Below are 15,983 nucleotides of genomic sequence, written 5' to 3'. Positions count from 1 at the left end.
CTTTGTTCATAGTGATGCTTTCTAAGACCCACCTGACTTCACATTCCAGGATGTCTGCCTCTAGCTCTGTGATCACACCATTGTGATTATCTGGATCATGAAGATCTTTTTTGTACAGTTCTTCTGTGTATTCTTGCCACCTCTTCTTAATATCTTCTGCTTCTGTTAGGTCCATATCATTTCTGTCCTTTATCAAATCCATCTTTGTGTGAAATGTTCCCTTGGTATCTTTAATTTCTTGGAAGAGATCTCTAGTCTTTCCCATTCTGTTGTTTTCCTCTATTTCTTTGCATTGATTACTGAGGAAGGCTTTCTTATCTCTCCTTGCTATTCTTTGGAACTCTGCATTCAAATGGGAATATCTTTCCTTTTCTCCTTTGCTTTTCACTTCTCTTCTTTTCACAGCTATTTGTAAGGCCTCCTCAGACAGCCATTTTGCCTTTTTGCATTTCTTTTCCACGGGGATGTTCTTGATCCCTGTCTCCTGCACAATGTCACGAACCTCCGTCCATAGTTCATCAGGCTCTCTGTCTATCAGGTCTAGTCCCTTAAATCTATTTCTCACTTCCACTTTATAGTCATAAGTGATTTGATTTAGGTCATACCTGAATGGTCTAGTGGTTTTCCCTACTTTCTTCAGTTTAAGTCTGATTTGGCAAAAAGGAGTACATGATCTGAGCCACAGTCAGCTCCTGGTCTTGTTTTTGCTGACTGTATAGAGCTTCTCCATCTTTGGCTGCAAAGAATATAATCAATCTCATTTCGGTGTTGACACCTGGTAAATATTGGGCATATAAACTATACTTCAATAAAGTTGATAAAAAAGAATCATTCTTTCATGCTAATTACTAGTATTGTAACAGCATAGAATGCTGCAGACAAACCTCCATTTGGCATAAAACATTTATCTGGATTATCAACCACCAAAATGATAACCAATTAACCTGAAATCTTAAGGAATAAAAAGTGGTAATTCTTTTGATTCACAAGCCTTTCTATTGAGAATGGCAACACCATATGTAACTCTAAGTTTCAAACAAGGATTTAAAGTTTCAAAAATTCACACTTTCAAACAAGGAAAAATCTTTGCATAATGAAAACCTAACCAAAATTTGAAATCTTCAGTGGTCTAGTGTTGGTTCCATCACTTAATATCTATGCTATTCAAACTTGGTTTCTTCCCTACCCTTCCCAGAACATCTCAAGCTATTATCAGGACCGTGTGAGATAAATAACACAGAATGTATTATGTTAATTTTTGAACTCATCATCAAATATAAAGTTGTCACTCACATCCTTGGTCTTTCTCATTTCAAATGTGAAGATGAAGAAAGTCAATCAGATAGATGCATCTAAGTTCAATCCTAAGTTTGGTGAAACAGGCTACACATTCTTGGCTCTTAGAAAGCTTTGAGACCATATTCTACTCAGTAACCATTTTGAATAACATCTCCACCTTTTGCTTTGAAAAACAATAAAAGAATTCTATAAACAAATATCAGGGGATGATATTATTGGAGATCCAATATTTGAAACAGCTAGTGCATGATGAAGGTCAATAGAAATAAAATGGAAGCAATAAAATGGAAGTTTTTAAAATAACTTATTTTAGAACATTAGAATGAAGAAAAAGAATAGCAAAAGACATCTTGAGAGAAATTATATTCAATATAGCTGCATTTCTATATATCCAAACTAACTTGAGTTCCACATGTCAGGTGGGAGGAATAGGAAATAATCTCTTAGAGGAGCATCCATTAAATACAAATAAAAAGGTAGCATTAATTGAGTACTTAAAGTGACTTTCATCATGTAATACTTTGAGTATAGAAATGTATGCTTGAGTATGTAGCATAGAATATGAACTATGCTTTACATAGACTCCTTCATTTATTCCCATTTTATTGATGAGAAAGTAAAGGCATAAGTTTGCGGTCACACACCTTCACATAGCACCCGGACAGTTTTGATTTTGGTATCTGTGATCTGAACCACCCTATCACCCTACCTAGTATATGCAGCCAACATCTCTATTGTTTACAGGTTTTCTACAAATACAGCTAAGTAATTAAGCCTCAAAACATCTGTCTAAAAATGATTTAGAAGGAAGCATTTGTTTTCAAAAAGTGAGCATACTTAGCAACAAAAATTCTTGAGCAGCTGCATTCAATTAAAAAAATTATTAACCTTGGGGAAAAATCCACACAAAAAAACATATCCATATGTTATTGTTACCAGTTGTTGTGTTGCTTTTGTAGTGAAGTGTATCCATGAATGAAATTCACCGTTGGGTGATAAAGCTACTTATTTCCACAACAGCTTATTATTCTCCTCTTTGGGGAGAATCAAGATAAGGGGGTAATAATATCACAGATTCCCTATAGGAACCACAGTTTGGTTACCATAGTAATTCCAAAGGAGAAAAGAAACAAAAGGATGAGATGGTTAATTCATATTCATACACTTGCTATGAAAATAAGCTTTAATGGATATAGTATTAAAGAGAGTAATAAACATGAATGGTGTTAAACACACACTTCTGAAATTATTTCTCTGATTAAGTCTTGGATATCATCTGTGGCACTAACATCTATCACACGGATGTCACCTGTGGCTGTAGTTTGGAGAACTTTGTTCATATATCAAAATAACTTCATGAACTGAGTAAATCTATAATCAAGCCACAAGAAGGTAGACTTCTTTTTTTTTTCCCCCTTTTTTAATTCCAATCAACACTGCCTGTGCTTCATGGTAAATAAGATCATGAAGAGCTTCACGACATAAGTTTTTCAGGTTGCTTTATGAATTTGTAATACTGCCGTTTGGTCTTTAATTCATATTTCAATCCCACTTTGATAGCTCAGGCTTGTTTTCATCTTTGACTTCTCTATTTCTTTGAATGGAATCCTCTATTTTCCTAGTTAAGAATAATTCAACCCTATGTTAAATATTTGAATTCTACCATGAAAGGAAAAGTTGAAGGAAGATAATTTTCAGGGGGTCATAAAGAAATCTCCATTGATAATCTGACCTTCAGGGAGAAATTCTTCCCCTATTTATCTCTAAGCCAACAGCGCAGTCTGAACCAATCATACAGACTCAGTGAACATTTAAATTAAAACAAATATTAACCTGGAGAAAGTCTGGTCAGTTTTGTTATAAACAGATTTTGTAGTACATGCCCAAACAGAATAAGGGAGTCAGTCACCACAAAAAATTAACATTTCAACATCCTTTTATTCCATAATAAATAACAGAAGTTTTAGGACAAGTAAGTTAAAGATGTCCAATTAAAAAAAAAAAAAAAGATGTCCAATTAACTTGGAGGACATGACACACACACATATATATTTTTTTCACCCCTCTCCTGACACTCTCTTGAAATGACTGTAAAGGCATTACAAGATAAAACTCAATAAGGGCCAAAAACATAGAGCTAGAGGTGAACAAGTAGCTGTGAACTTTGGAACATTCAGAGCAGGAAGAGGAGCAGTAAGTAATTTGAAATGTGAAGGAAACTGGAGATTCTGCCCACAGATGAATACAACAGAAAAAGCTAATTTATACTAGCAGAACTCTGGGCAAGTTGAAATCTAGAGACCCTAGGAGAAAAGTAATAAGGTTTGTGGTTTGAAATGGGGGATAATTTAAAGCCTATAAATGAAATCAATTAGCATCCCACACACACAATGCTTTCCTCTGTCCCCCCAGTCTTTTGCTCTATCCCTTTCTCAATACCTGTAGGAAAAGACACAACAGAATTCAGCACGCAATAAGGATATTTTTGAAGCAGGCACACAAAGTGAAAGAAAAGAGAGGAATTAAGTGAAATGCTGAGGACTAAGTGTTGGGCCATTTCTGCTAAGATTCTGCCCTTATTCTTTTATCAGTAGTTCAGTGTAGGCAGGGTTCATTTCAGGAGACACTATGATGGTAAATTTCAATATGTCAACTTGACTGGACCACGGAATGCCCAGACTAAACATTATTTATGGGTGTAGCTATGAGGGTCCTTTCAGATGAGATTAACACTTAAATCAGTAGACTGAGTCAAGCAGATGGCCCTCCTCAGGGTGGGTGGGTATGATCCAATCTGTCGGAAGTCTAAATAGGGTAAAAATATTAATACAAAGGAAGGAAGAACTTACTCTCTGCCTGTTGGAACTGGAACACTGCTCTCCTCCTGCACCTGGACTAGGACTTGCATTATCAGTTCCCCTGGTTCTCAGGTATTTGGGCTCAGGCTGGACCACACCAATGGCTTTCCTGCTGGCCTCCAGACTTCTCAGCCTTCATGACCGCATGAGCCAATTCCTTATATTAAATCGATCCCACCCCCTCCCCCTCCCTCTCTGTCACCCCCCCTCTCTCTGGAAATCCCTGAATGACCCAAACACTGAATAGTCCCTGTTATGAAGGCTGTTAATCCTGACTGAATCTATTTTCCCTTCTCACATGGCTGTCCAACTAGAAACTACATTTCAATATCTTCCCTTGTGACTAGCAGCAACCATATGAGCACATTCTCACCAATGGAATGTGACCAGAAATGATGGATCATGGCAAATGTAAAACATCTATCTGCAAATTCTTTGCCACTCCTCCCATCAAAAGATGAAATCTAAGTCCCCTGTTTAAAGGTGCCCTTCCAACCAAAATAATGCAGCACAAGTGACTATGAGTGACTCCTAGGCTACATTAGAAAAAGCCATGCAACTCCTGCCTGTTTCTCTTTGGAAGCATCAGCTATCATGTAAGAACTCCCATCACCCTGCAGCCTCCATATAGAGAGAACATGCGGACAAAAACACACAGAGAAAGATATGTGAAGAGAGAGTCCCGTCATTTCAGCCTCAGCTGTATGAGTCCAGGTACCAGATAAGTAGATAAAGAAGCCTTTCTGATGAGTCATCCTCTGCCCTTATCCAAACACAAGGCAGGACACCCAGCTGCACCCACCCACCCCCAGATGCAAAAGCCAAATTGAAGACAGTCTTCAGTTGCTTGAAACCACGTTTGGAGTGGCTGTTAGAACTGGAACATGTATGGAACTTCTATGTGATTTGTTGAAATGTCTTTTTTCAGATTTTAGCTTTGGGCTCATTTCATCTAAAATATGGAAATGTCTGTGATCCAGCTTGAATGGGCAAAGAAGGATAATGTCCTTCGACAGGATGGAAGAAAGCTTTGTGGTTGAATGAACATATGGAGCAGAACCACTGGACAATCTGGACCACGATGAAACCTTCTCATGAGTGAGATAGGAGCTGCTAATTTTTTAAAGCCATATATTTAGGATCATCGTTGTTACAGCAGCTTAGCCTTCACTTTAAGGAACACCCAAAATAAGCCCTGGAGAAAATACTTTCAGGTACTGATGGATATACACTTTTGAGAACCCCATCTTCCAATAAAAAGCCAGCTCACGACTTAGAAGAGTCTGACAGTGAAGCCCAAACATCTGAGTCAGGTACACAGAATGTCAATCAGCTTTTACAGTCTCACCCTCAATAATCGAAAACACTAAAGAGATAGCCAATGATCAATAGACATTAAAAGAAAGCTCCCCACAGCAGAAGCTATGATCAAACAAATAAATGAATAAAAGGAGAAAACAGATTTAGAGGAAGCATAAATGGCACAGAGCATAAAAAGGAAACAGCTAAATTATTATTAACATCCTCTAAATGAAAGCACACTGCATCTGTGAAGAAGATTCAATTTTACAAAGCACAGAACAGGGACTTTTCTGGTGGCCCAGTGGTTAAGACTTTGCCTTCCAATGTAGGGGGTATGGATTCAATCCTTGGTTGGGGAGCTAAGATCCCACACACCCCATTGCCAAACAGATCAAAATATAAACAGCAGAAGCAATATTGTAAAAAATTCAATAAAGGCTTTAAAAATGGCCCACTTGAAAGATACCTTTATTTTAAAAGTATAGAGCTCACTGAAATAAAAAATATTCAAAGGAAGGTTTGAAAGATGAAACAGAATAAATATTTTACAAACTACAATAAAAGTGTAAACAAAATTAAAAAAAAAAAACAGGGGAAAACTGAAGATCAATTAGAGAGGTAAAACAGCTATCTAAGGCGTTTCAGGAGGAAGAGAGACAACACAAAATAAATCTCAGAACTGCAAAGCGTGAGCATACTGGTAAAATATTCTGCTTACTCCTTGGAAGGAAAGTTATGACCAACCTAGATAGCATATTAAAAAGCAGAGACATTACTTTGCCAACAAAGGTCTGTCTGGTCAAGGCTATGGTTTTCCAGTGGTCATGTATGGATGTGAGAATTGGACTGTGAAGAAAGCTGAGCGCCAAAAAATTGATGCTTTTGAACTGTGGTGTTGGAGAAGACTCTTGAGAGTCCCTTGGACTGCAAGGAGATCCAACCAGTCCATCCTAAAGGATATCAGTCCTGGGTGTTCATTGGAAGGATTGATGCTGAAGCTGAAACTCCAATACTTTGGCCACCTGATGCAAAGAACTGACTCATTGGAAAAGACCCTGATGCTGGGAAGGATTGGGGGCAGGAGGAGAAGGGGACGACAAAGGATGAGATGGCTGGATGGCATCACCGACTCGATGGACATGGGTTTGAGTAAACTCTGGGAGTTGGTGATGGACAGAGAGGCCTGGCGTGCTGCAATTCATGGGGCCACAGAGAATCAGACACGACTGAGCAACTGAACTGAACTGAACTGAACTGAAAGGCCAATAAAATAAAGGTGAAAGGACTCACTCCAAAGTACATAATTAAGAAATCTCAGAATTTTGTGGATAAAAAGAAGATTCAGAAAGAGGAAAAGAACAAACACGTAACATACAGAGATGAGATCAGAATGACATAAACCTTTCTAGCAACAACACAGAGGGCTGGAATACAGCAGAGCAAAACCTTCAAAGTTCCGAGGGAAAGGTGCTTTTTAACCTTGAACTCTACACCCAAGCTATCAGTCAAGTATATGACAAGCAGAGACCCTTTCAGACATGAAAAATTGCTTCCAGTGTATCCTATTTTAGCAGTTCTAGAAAATAAAGCAACAAAAGCAGAGAAACACAAAGCCAGGGAAACAAGGAGTTCAGGATGAGAAACTGCAGCGGTCCACACTGAATGCAGGACACGGGGCTGTGGAAATATCTCCCAAAGAAAAAATATAATAGAGGGTTTGGAACTGTTCTGAAATTTCAAAAACGAATAATGAGCATGTCAACTGGAACATCGGGGGAAAGCAGCAGTACACTTGAAGAAGGCCAAGCAAAGAAAAGATGAGGTAATTTTTAATTTCTATATAAAACAAGAAGTTGAAAGGAGGCAGTAGTACACTGCTTGACTCAGCAGAGAATGGTATATGTGTAGAAATAACAATACAGTCACTGTTCATCGATAACAAGCATTCTGATAGAACTGCTTTCACGGGAGCAGTAAGTAGGGAAAGAGGTAGGTAGATGAGAGAGAAAGTCTCAAGTAACATAAGAGAAAATCAATTGCAAATATTCAACACATAAATCAAGGAACATCAATAATGAGTACATTACTTAGAAATATGGAGGTAAACACAAGGATAAACAGCAAAAAGTCGAAACTGGCTGCCTCTGAGGAAATTAAATAGAAGACAACACGCAACTGTAATATCTCAACATAAGAATTACAGAAATAAATTTCTTACTCTGTGTATCTATTTTTTTTATAACAGTTGTATTCAATATCTTTTCTAGAGATGATCAAAAATGGTACTGGAACAAAAGAACAAGAAAATAAGGATCATTAATTTTCATATTTACTGATTTATAAGGTTGATTTTGCTTTTCATCATTTCATATCCTTTCTTCAATATATATTTCAGGTTCTAGAATAACAAGGATCTTATGTTCTATTTCTTCTGTCTCTTTACTCTTTACTTCTCAACTTCCATAAACACACACACACACACACACAGTGGCCCTCATTTTACAAGTACTTAATGTGCTAGGGATATTTTGTGCAACAGTTATTCACGTTCTAGGTACTGGGAATGTATCAGTGAATAAACTCAATAACATCTCTTTCCTCAGGGAGCCTCCATTTAGTACTATTTAGAAAAAATCAGAGTAATTTAGTTCAAATTATTTAGGTAATATAGACTTTTTCTGGCTTACTGAGAGCATTATAAAATTAGCACTTGTGGTCTCCAAGGAAAAACAATTAGAAGTGAATCCCATGCCATATAAGTCTACGTTTTTTTGATATCACAGAAATAACACCACTGAGAATTTATTACACACATGGTTCTAAGACAAATTAATATCAATAAATGTAACCAAAATGATTCCAATTTAATCAAATTTTCAGAAGAAATATTTCACAAAACTCTAGCACATGTTAAAAAAAATAGCTTTCTCCTAAGAAGGTTGTAAACTTAAATATATGCAAATATATAAAATACCGTTTTTCCTTAAATTCCTTTCAACATTGAAAACATTATTATTTAATCTATAATCAAATATTAATCTAAGATCCTTTTTTCTTATCCAACATCATTTTCATAATCTTTTTTTCTTTCAAAAAGATTGATTAATTTTGACTTATCTACTTAGTTCCTAGGACACAGGTCTTTTTTCTTCACCCTTTTTATTCACTGGGAAGGATCTACTGAAATTAAACTTTCCATGAGTCTCATGTAGAAAGTTTTAGAGCTAAAAAGTCAGACAAATTACTTGTGATCATTTACTAATAGAGTACATATAGCTGTCAGTTTGATCTCACCTCTTTTTTGAGTCTAAAGGAAAAAACTATACAAAATTGTATAATATAAAAGAATAAATATTTCGAATATCAAATAATATATAGCAATGATAAAAATAACAGCTAACATTTATGAGTGGCTACTATACACTAGGTTTTTCAATACATTTGTTTTACTGTAATTTTCAAAACAGTTCTCTGAAGAATGTACTGCCCTCATGTTGATAGATAAATAGGGCTCAGAGAGATTAAAGAACTTTCTCCTCTCTAGATCCTTGGGACTTGAATGTGAGTCTGCCTGTGTGCAAAGTATACAACGTACACAATGTCTAGTATACTGAGTGATCTCTGAAGATGACTTAAGACCACTAGAAGACTCTCTCACAAAGAAACAAATATGGACTTTTTTTCCCCCTTTCAGACCTCATTATTCATAGCAAATAGTTTTCCAGTCTTTTTATAAATACTTGTAAAATGTAATTTGAAATAGTGAAAATGTTCTGGAACTAGATAGTAGCAATGTTTCCAACACACCTTGAATATACTAAATGTCACTGAACTGTACACTTTACAATGGTTAAAATGGTAAAGTTTATGTTATGTGTATTTTACCACTGAAATTTTTTTTAAATGGCATTTGGCCTCAAGGAAGTATATTAGAAACTTACCCTTTACCTACACAGGATTATAGATTTCAAGCTTGCCTCTACATTTCTAACTTTGTACATTTAAATTTGACCTCGCTGATATGGACTTCCAAACATCTGGTTCTAGGAGAGACCTGCCTCCTGAATTCAGACCCAACTTCCTGATCAACACGTCCATGTGAATTTCCAACAGGCTTATAAATCGAACCTGTCCTATGCCAAGTTCCTCATATTCCCCCACACAGGCTCCTTCCCAATCAGCCCAGGTTAAATGATGGCAACTCCACTCTCCCAGCTGCTCAGAGCAAAGCTTCAGCACACTGTCCTTGTATCTCTTTCCCTCCTCCTCCTTACATCAGCAAATCATGATGGTTTTACCTTAAAACACTGTTTCTCAACCTGGGCTCTATTGGCAAGTGGGGGAGGGATAATTCTTTGTTGTGGGGGTCTGTCTTGTGCATTTTAGAATATTTAGCAACACCCCTGGCTTCTACTTTGATGTCAGTAACACACCCCAGTTGTGACAATCCTAAATGTCCTCTGCTGGGCAAAATTTTCCCTGATTGAAAACCAGACCTTATATACATATCCAACACTCAACCCCTTCTTATCACCTTCATTGACATGACCTTGGTTCAAGCTATTATCATCAGCTGTCATTATTTCTATAGTAGCTTCCTAAGTAGTCTCCTTGTTTCCACTTCCTGATCACCCAAGATAATCCTATTAAAAGTATTATTAAAAAAAAAAAAAGAAAAAAAAAGATCATGCCACCTTTCTCTGAAAACCCCCCAAGCCTTTCTATCTCAGCCAAGAGCAAAAGCCAAAATTGTATCCTGATCTATGAAGACATACCTGATTTGGGTGCCCTTTCCCCTCTGACCTGACCTCCCATCACTGCCCACCATGTTTGCCCTGCTCCAGAATGCTGGACTCTTCTCTGGTCCTCAAACAACCCACACCCACATCTGTCTCAGGGTCTTTTGCCCTTGTGGTTCTCTCCCTGTAGAATATCCATCCTGATATCCCCATGGCTGGCTCCCTCACTTCCTTCAGGTCTTTTACTCAAATTTCCTTCCTCAGTGAGGGAGCCCCTAGCCCACCCATTTCAAATGTCACTCTCTCGCCTATCACTTATGTGTGGACTCTAAAAATTGATATAAATGAACTTATTTACAAAACAGAAACAAACTTACCCACATAGAAAACAAACTTATGACTACCAAAAGGGAAAGGTGGAGAGGAGGGATAAACTAAGAATCTGGGAGTAACATAGACACACTATACATAAAACAGATAAACAACAAGAACCCTCTGTTCTTGTTGAACCTGTTCTTATTGAACCCTATAGCACAGGGACTGCTGCTCAATATTTTGTAATACCGATATGGGAAAAGAATATGAAAAAGAATATACATATAACTGAATCACTTTGCTGAACACCTGAAACTTAACACAACATTGCAAATCAAATGTATTCCAATAAAAAATAAATTTTAAAAACTGCAAAAAAATAGTCATCTATCATTGAATATCCCTCCTCCTTTCCTTACCTTTCCTTCTAAACCCTCATTACCAACCAATATACTCTCCATTTAACTTCTGGACTATGTTTATTAATCTGTTCATGAGGATCAAGGATTTGTCTCTTTTATTCTCAACTTATCTGTAAGAGCACCTGGCACATAGTGAGGTCTCCTCAAGGATCAGAAGAATGAAGCAACCTCTCAGAACCAGTAGTGAGGAGTTTTTAAAGAGATCACTAGTTATCATAGCTTCAGAGACCATAATCTGCTCATCTCCAGGAAACAAGCAGACAGCAATAGTGTATGTTTACCTAAAACAACAAACAGCATCACTCCTTATCTGATATTTTTGCTGACATGATCCTTCTTTCTTGGCTGACAGAAGCCAAACACTAAATATAGATCAATGGATCTCATCACAATGATGACAGGCATTCAATAGCCTTGCTGGATCAATGACCCCACAGCCTGTACCTCACCAGACTCTCTCTTGGTAGAGAAAACATAGCAACATAATATATCACTCACTTACTATTCATCAATCCATTGTTTTTCCACAGCCAAGACACACTTAGAAATGCCTCTGATTTGGCTGAGGTTGACTAACACCTAATCTATGGATGCAGGAAAAACAATAGATACAAACAGAAAGCTTAAATGACTGGCATTACAATCTAAATAGGGAGAATGGTTTCTAGGTTTCTAAAATAAGGTATATTTATCTGGGTCTCCATGGAAATCTGTTCAAATTCCAGATTATACTGGACCTGAGTTGTTGGGTTTGATAATATACTCCAAAAATGCAGCTAATTTCAAATGCAATTGAGTTTTTAATTCAAATAAAATATAATAAATCACACATAAGTAGGTACAGATTCTAAGCGGGCTAACTTGCTTTAGTCATGTCTGACTCTTGGCAACCCTATGGACCATAGCCCTCCAGGCTCCTCTGTCCACAGAATTCTCCAGGTAAGAATATTGGAGTGGGCAGCCATGCCCTCCTCCAGGGGATTTTCCTGACCCAGGGATTGAATCAATGTCTCTGGCACCTCCAACATTGGTAGGCAGGTTCTTTACCACTAGCAGCACCTGGGAAAGACCTGAGGCTGTCTTTCAAGGTGATGATCCAGAATTACTCTAGAGCATATGACTTCTCAAACTGATTTATCTCTTAGCTTTAAAAGAATAGTGCATTCATGTCAGTACTACTCATAATAATGAAAAACTAAAAGCTAGTGAAATGGCCATGCAATAGAGGAAGAATAGATAAGCAAATAAATTTATAAAACTGCAAAAGAAAACTATGCAACCAATAAAAGATGAAATTGACCCATGTGCACTAGTATGTAATATTTACCAAGTCATCATTACATGCTGAAAGCAACATGCAGAGTAGGATACCGCCAAGTATGATTCTGATTGTATGAAGTACTGTTTGTCTGTATGTACATGTTGTTGCTGTTGTTTAATCACTAAATTGTGTCCGACTCTTTTGCAACCCTATGGACTATAGCCTGCCAGGCTCCACTGATCATGGAATTTCCCAGGCTCTAAGAATACTGGAGTGGGTTGCCATTTCCTTCTCCAGGGGATCTTCCTGACCCAGGATTGAACCAGCATATCCTGCATTGGCAGGAGACTTCTTTACCACTGAGCCACCAGAGAAATCATAGGTATGTACAAATCAGAAATTTTCAGATCCACATTCTCTACCGTTCCATACTCAGCTTCCCATCCAGAAGGCAGAACCATAAAAAGTAATAATAATAAAACATATGTGTGTGCATTTTGTGTGATTTATATACACAACTATGCATAGAGAGGTACTTCCTTACATGTGCAAGGGATATTTCTGAAGGATATATTAGAAATTGGAATACATAGCCTAGACTTTGACTTTTAATTTTATATCTATGAGATCTTTTTTACTTTTAAAATGACTGATCACATACAAGAAACAAATTCATAATTTATAAATGAAACCATACAGGGAAACATACATTATTACCTTTTTGATGGCACATAAATGAGATAAAAAAGTAATGAATATCGGGGAAAATGAGAGTGGTGACATGGATATTCATTTTGAACAGTGCAAAGCATCTGATGGGAAGGATTCTCACTTCTAAAACTTAAGTGTGACAGTTACCACAGTGTCCCTCACTGTAGAGTGGGTCTGTGCCATTTTGTTCCATTGACCTACTTTTAGAAAAGCAGACCTATTTTTAAAATTTGCTTCAAAATAAACCCATTTTCTTAATACATCCCATTCACGTTTAAGATTTTCTACTTTCCATCTTAATTGCACTTTTTTGAGAACTTTAGACCAGAGTACAGCCATATAAATGTGCTTATTTAGATTTGATAAAATGTGTAGTCTTTTCTGACTAAAAAAAAAATAGCCCCTTTGCAAAAATGCAATCTTGACTTTAGAACTATTTCCAAAGCTTTCTAAAACTACTGTGAGGTAAAAAATGAAAATCACTAATGTGGTATTAGAGTCCACAATTAAATTAATTTATAAGGGCTTTAATGCAATTAAATTTCCTCCAGACTGTATCTCTAATGGTGCTGGGGTTTTACTTAATTTACTTTAAAGCATAATTCACTTTCATTTTTGCAAAGCCATTTAAATATTACAAATATCACTTTTATACATATTTCCATGGTGACATAATATGTTTGCAATCTATTTAATTTACAGATGATGAGCCTAAAATGAAAATTCTCCAAGGACCATAGATCTTCTATGACATCACAATTTCCAATTCTAAGATATTAGGTGTATAAGTTATCTGTATTTGCTAGAATGGACTCTTGAAACAGGAATATGTATTTTAAATGATCTGATTGTGAAACGAAGAAAATTAAAATCTACAACAAAGAAAAACATCAGTGATACAAACAGCCAAGATGTTTGGGTTTATAATTTAAGTTGATAAAGTATTAGCCTTTAAAATTAAACAGTGCTCTTCCACAGTCACATTAAGGAAATATTTAGAAAAGAACATAATTTATATGCAAGTCTCTAAACCTCAGCTTATTCATATACTCATGTACAAGGTAACTAAGGGTCTCCAAACACATTAAGGCCACTGTATAATCACAACTAATGGGCGAAGCTGTTGGGATAATTTTCCATGCTTCAAAACTTAGATATACAGAATATATACTAGAGAATGTACAATAATAAATACCTAGCTAGTTTACACCATAAAAGAAAGAGAGATACATTAATATTTCAAATCATTTTGAGGATATCAACTAAATTCAGATGACATTTTCATTACAAGTGTGTTGCACAGTGGTGATATATTGACAAAAGAGAAACAGACCTAACTATGGAGATCATAACTTTAATTGACAACAACATGAAAATTCAGAAGGATAACAAGCACCACGGACGAAGGTGACAATTATACAGGAATAAGAATCAAATGTATTATAAAGAAGAACCTATTTTTTTCCTCTCTGGAGATTTCCCACTCCTTCATGGGTAAGAAGGACAAGAATGGAAAGAATATTCTTCTCATTAATGAAAATGGGACAAAGGAACATCCAGGACATTCCTACCTGGTTTCCAGATGAACTGATTATCCTTTTTGCCTTCCAAATGAGCCGCATGGGACAGCAAGAGAGAAAGTAACAGAAATAGCTTCCTCATGCTCCTCCATACCCAGCCAGTGACAGCCAGATTACACTTCGGAAACATTCTTCAGAATTCAGCCTCTTGACTTTCCTATTCCTAAAAGGAAAAAAAAAAAAAAAAGAACATCATGTAAGTTTCTTCTGTAATAAAGAAACTACAAAAACTCACTTCAACTGCTAGCATTTTTAGCAAAATGGCATTATAAATGTTCAAGATCATAAAGAGAGTATATAGAATATTGTTAATAATATTTTAAGGTCAGATGTGAATTATTCCATGTTTTCAATCTTTACCCATGGGAGGCGGGTTCTTTACCGCTAGTACCACCTGGGAAGCCCTTACCCATGGAAGGCGCTATCAATTCTAAGGACGCTCGCTATATGAGTGCACTGTCCACAGTTCCCCATACAGTTGATCTTTGTTTTTAAGAGCAGGGTTGGCAGAGACCTAGTATACTCCCTAGGTATACTACTCAGTCAAACTCCTTGAGGATCCCATGATTTGGGGAGAAATATCAGCATATACAGCAAAGTCCAAAACAGGGCAATGAATGCTCTAACAGTGGTGTTAAGAAAGTGAGAGGGAACAATTTAGAAGGCGGCAATTAGTTCCTCTGTGATGAGAAAAAAAAAAGTAGGGAAATCTCACACAAGGTAACGTTTGAGATAAGCCAGAGGCAAAGGGCTTGAATGTGTTAGGAAGGCATTTCAGGCTGGCTGAGAGAACTAGGTGCTGAAATGCATTTTGTATTTGGGAGCAGGGAGTGGGCCAGTGGCTGCAATGAAGGACACAAAGGGGAGGGTGGAACGGACAGAGATGAGATTTACCACGTAGGATGGGGAGCAAATTGTAAAGAGTCTTGAATGTCATGTGGGTCCATTCTGTAAACAATAAGAATCATAGGGAGGCAAATGAATTTAAATAACTGACATCAGTGAACAAAACGGATCACAGAGAAACTGAGGCCAGTTAGGAAACTAGGTAAACATTCCAGACAAGTACTGGTAAATGAAAGGATCAGAAGAAATTTCAAATTTTAGTTTACAGGCTAGGTGTGATGGATTTGGTTACCAATTGGATGGGATGTATGAGAGAGATAAGGTAGAAAAGACAGATTGCAGAGCTGATGGGACTTCTCCTCCAAAAAGGAGAAACAGGAAGAGGGGCAGATTTTCAAAAGAAGATAAAGACACTTTCCTTAAGAGAATATCAAATCTGGTGTGCCTGCAGGACATAATCCTGCAGTTACTTTCCCAAAAGACATACGATTCTACACTGAGTTAAAGAGATCTAGGGAGAACATGAGAGTCAGTTGCTCAGTTGTATCTGACTCTTTGTGATCCCATGATCGCCAGGCTCCTCTGTCCATGTGATTTCCCAGGCAAGAATACTGGAGTGAGTTGCTATTTCCATCTCCAGGGGATCTTCC

General features: G+C 37.0%; 1 protein-coding gene across 1 annotated transcript in view; it reads right to left on the bottom strand.

The window, feature by feature from the left end:
- Positions 1-14,617, bottom strand: part of THSD7B (thrombospondin type 1 domain containing 7B) — an 828,580-nt gene extending 813,963 nt beyond the window's left edge. The window contains exon 1 of the mRNA XM_065927840.1: positions 14,479-14,617. Coding sequence (XP_065783912.1) covers positions 14,479-14,617 — 139 coding nt within the window. The remainder of the gene's footprint in view (positions 1-14,478) is intronic.
- Positions 14,618-15,983: the final 1,366 nt, after the last annotated feature.

This window comes from Muntiacus reevesi, chromosome 3 (assembly GCF_963930625.1).
Source record: "Muntiacus reevesi chromosome 3, mMunRee1.1, whole genome shotgun sequence".
In the NCBI taxonomy this organism is placed as follows: Eukaryota; Metazoa; Chordata; class Mammalia; order Artiodactyla; family Cervidae; genus Muntiacus; species Muntiacus reevesi.
The sequence above is the reverse complement of the archived record's forward strand: the minus strand, read 5'-3'. Positions and strand labels throughout refer to the sequence as shown.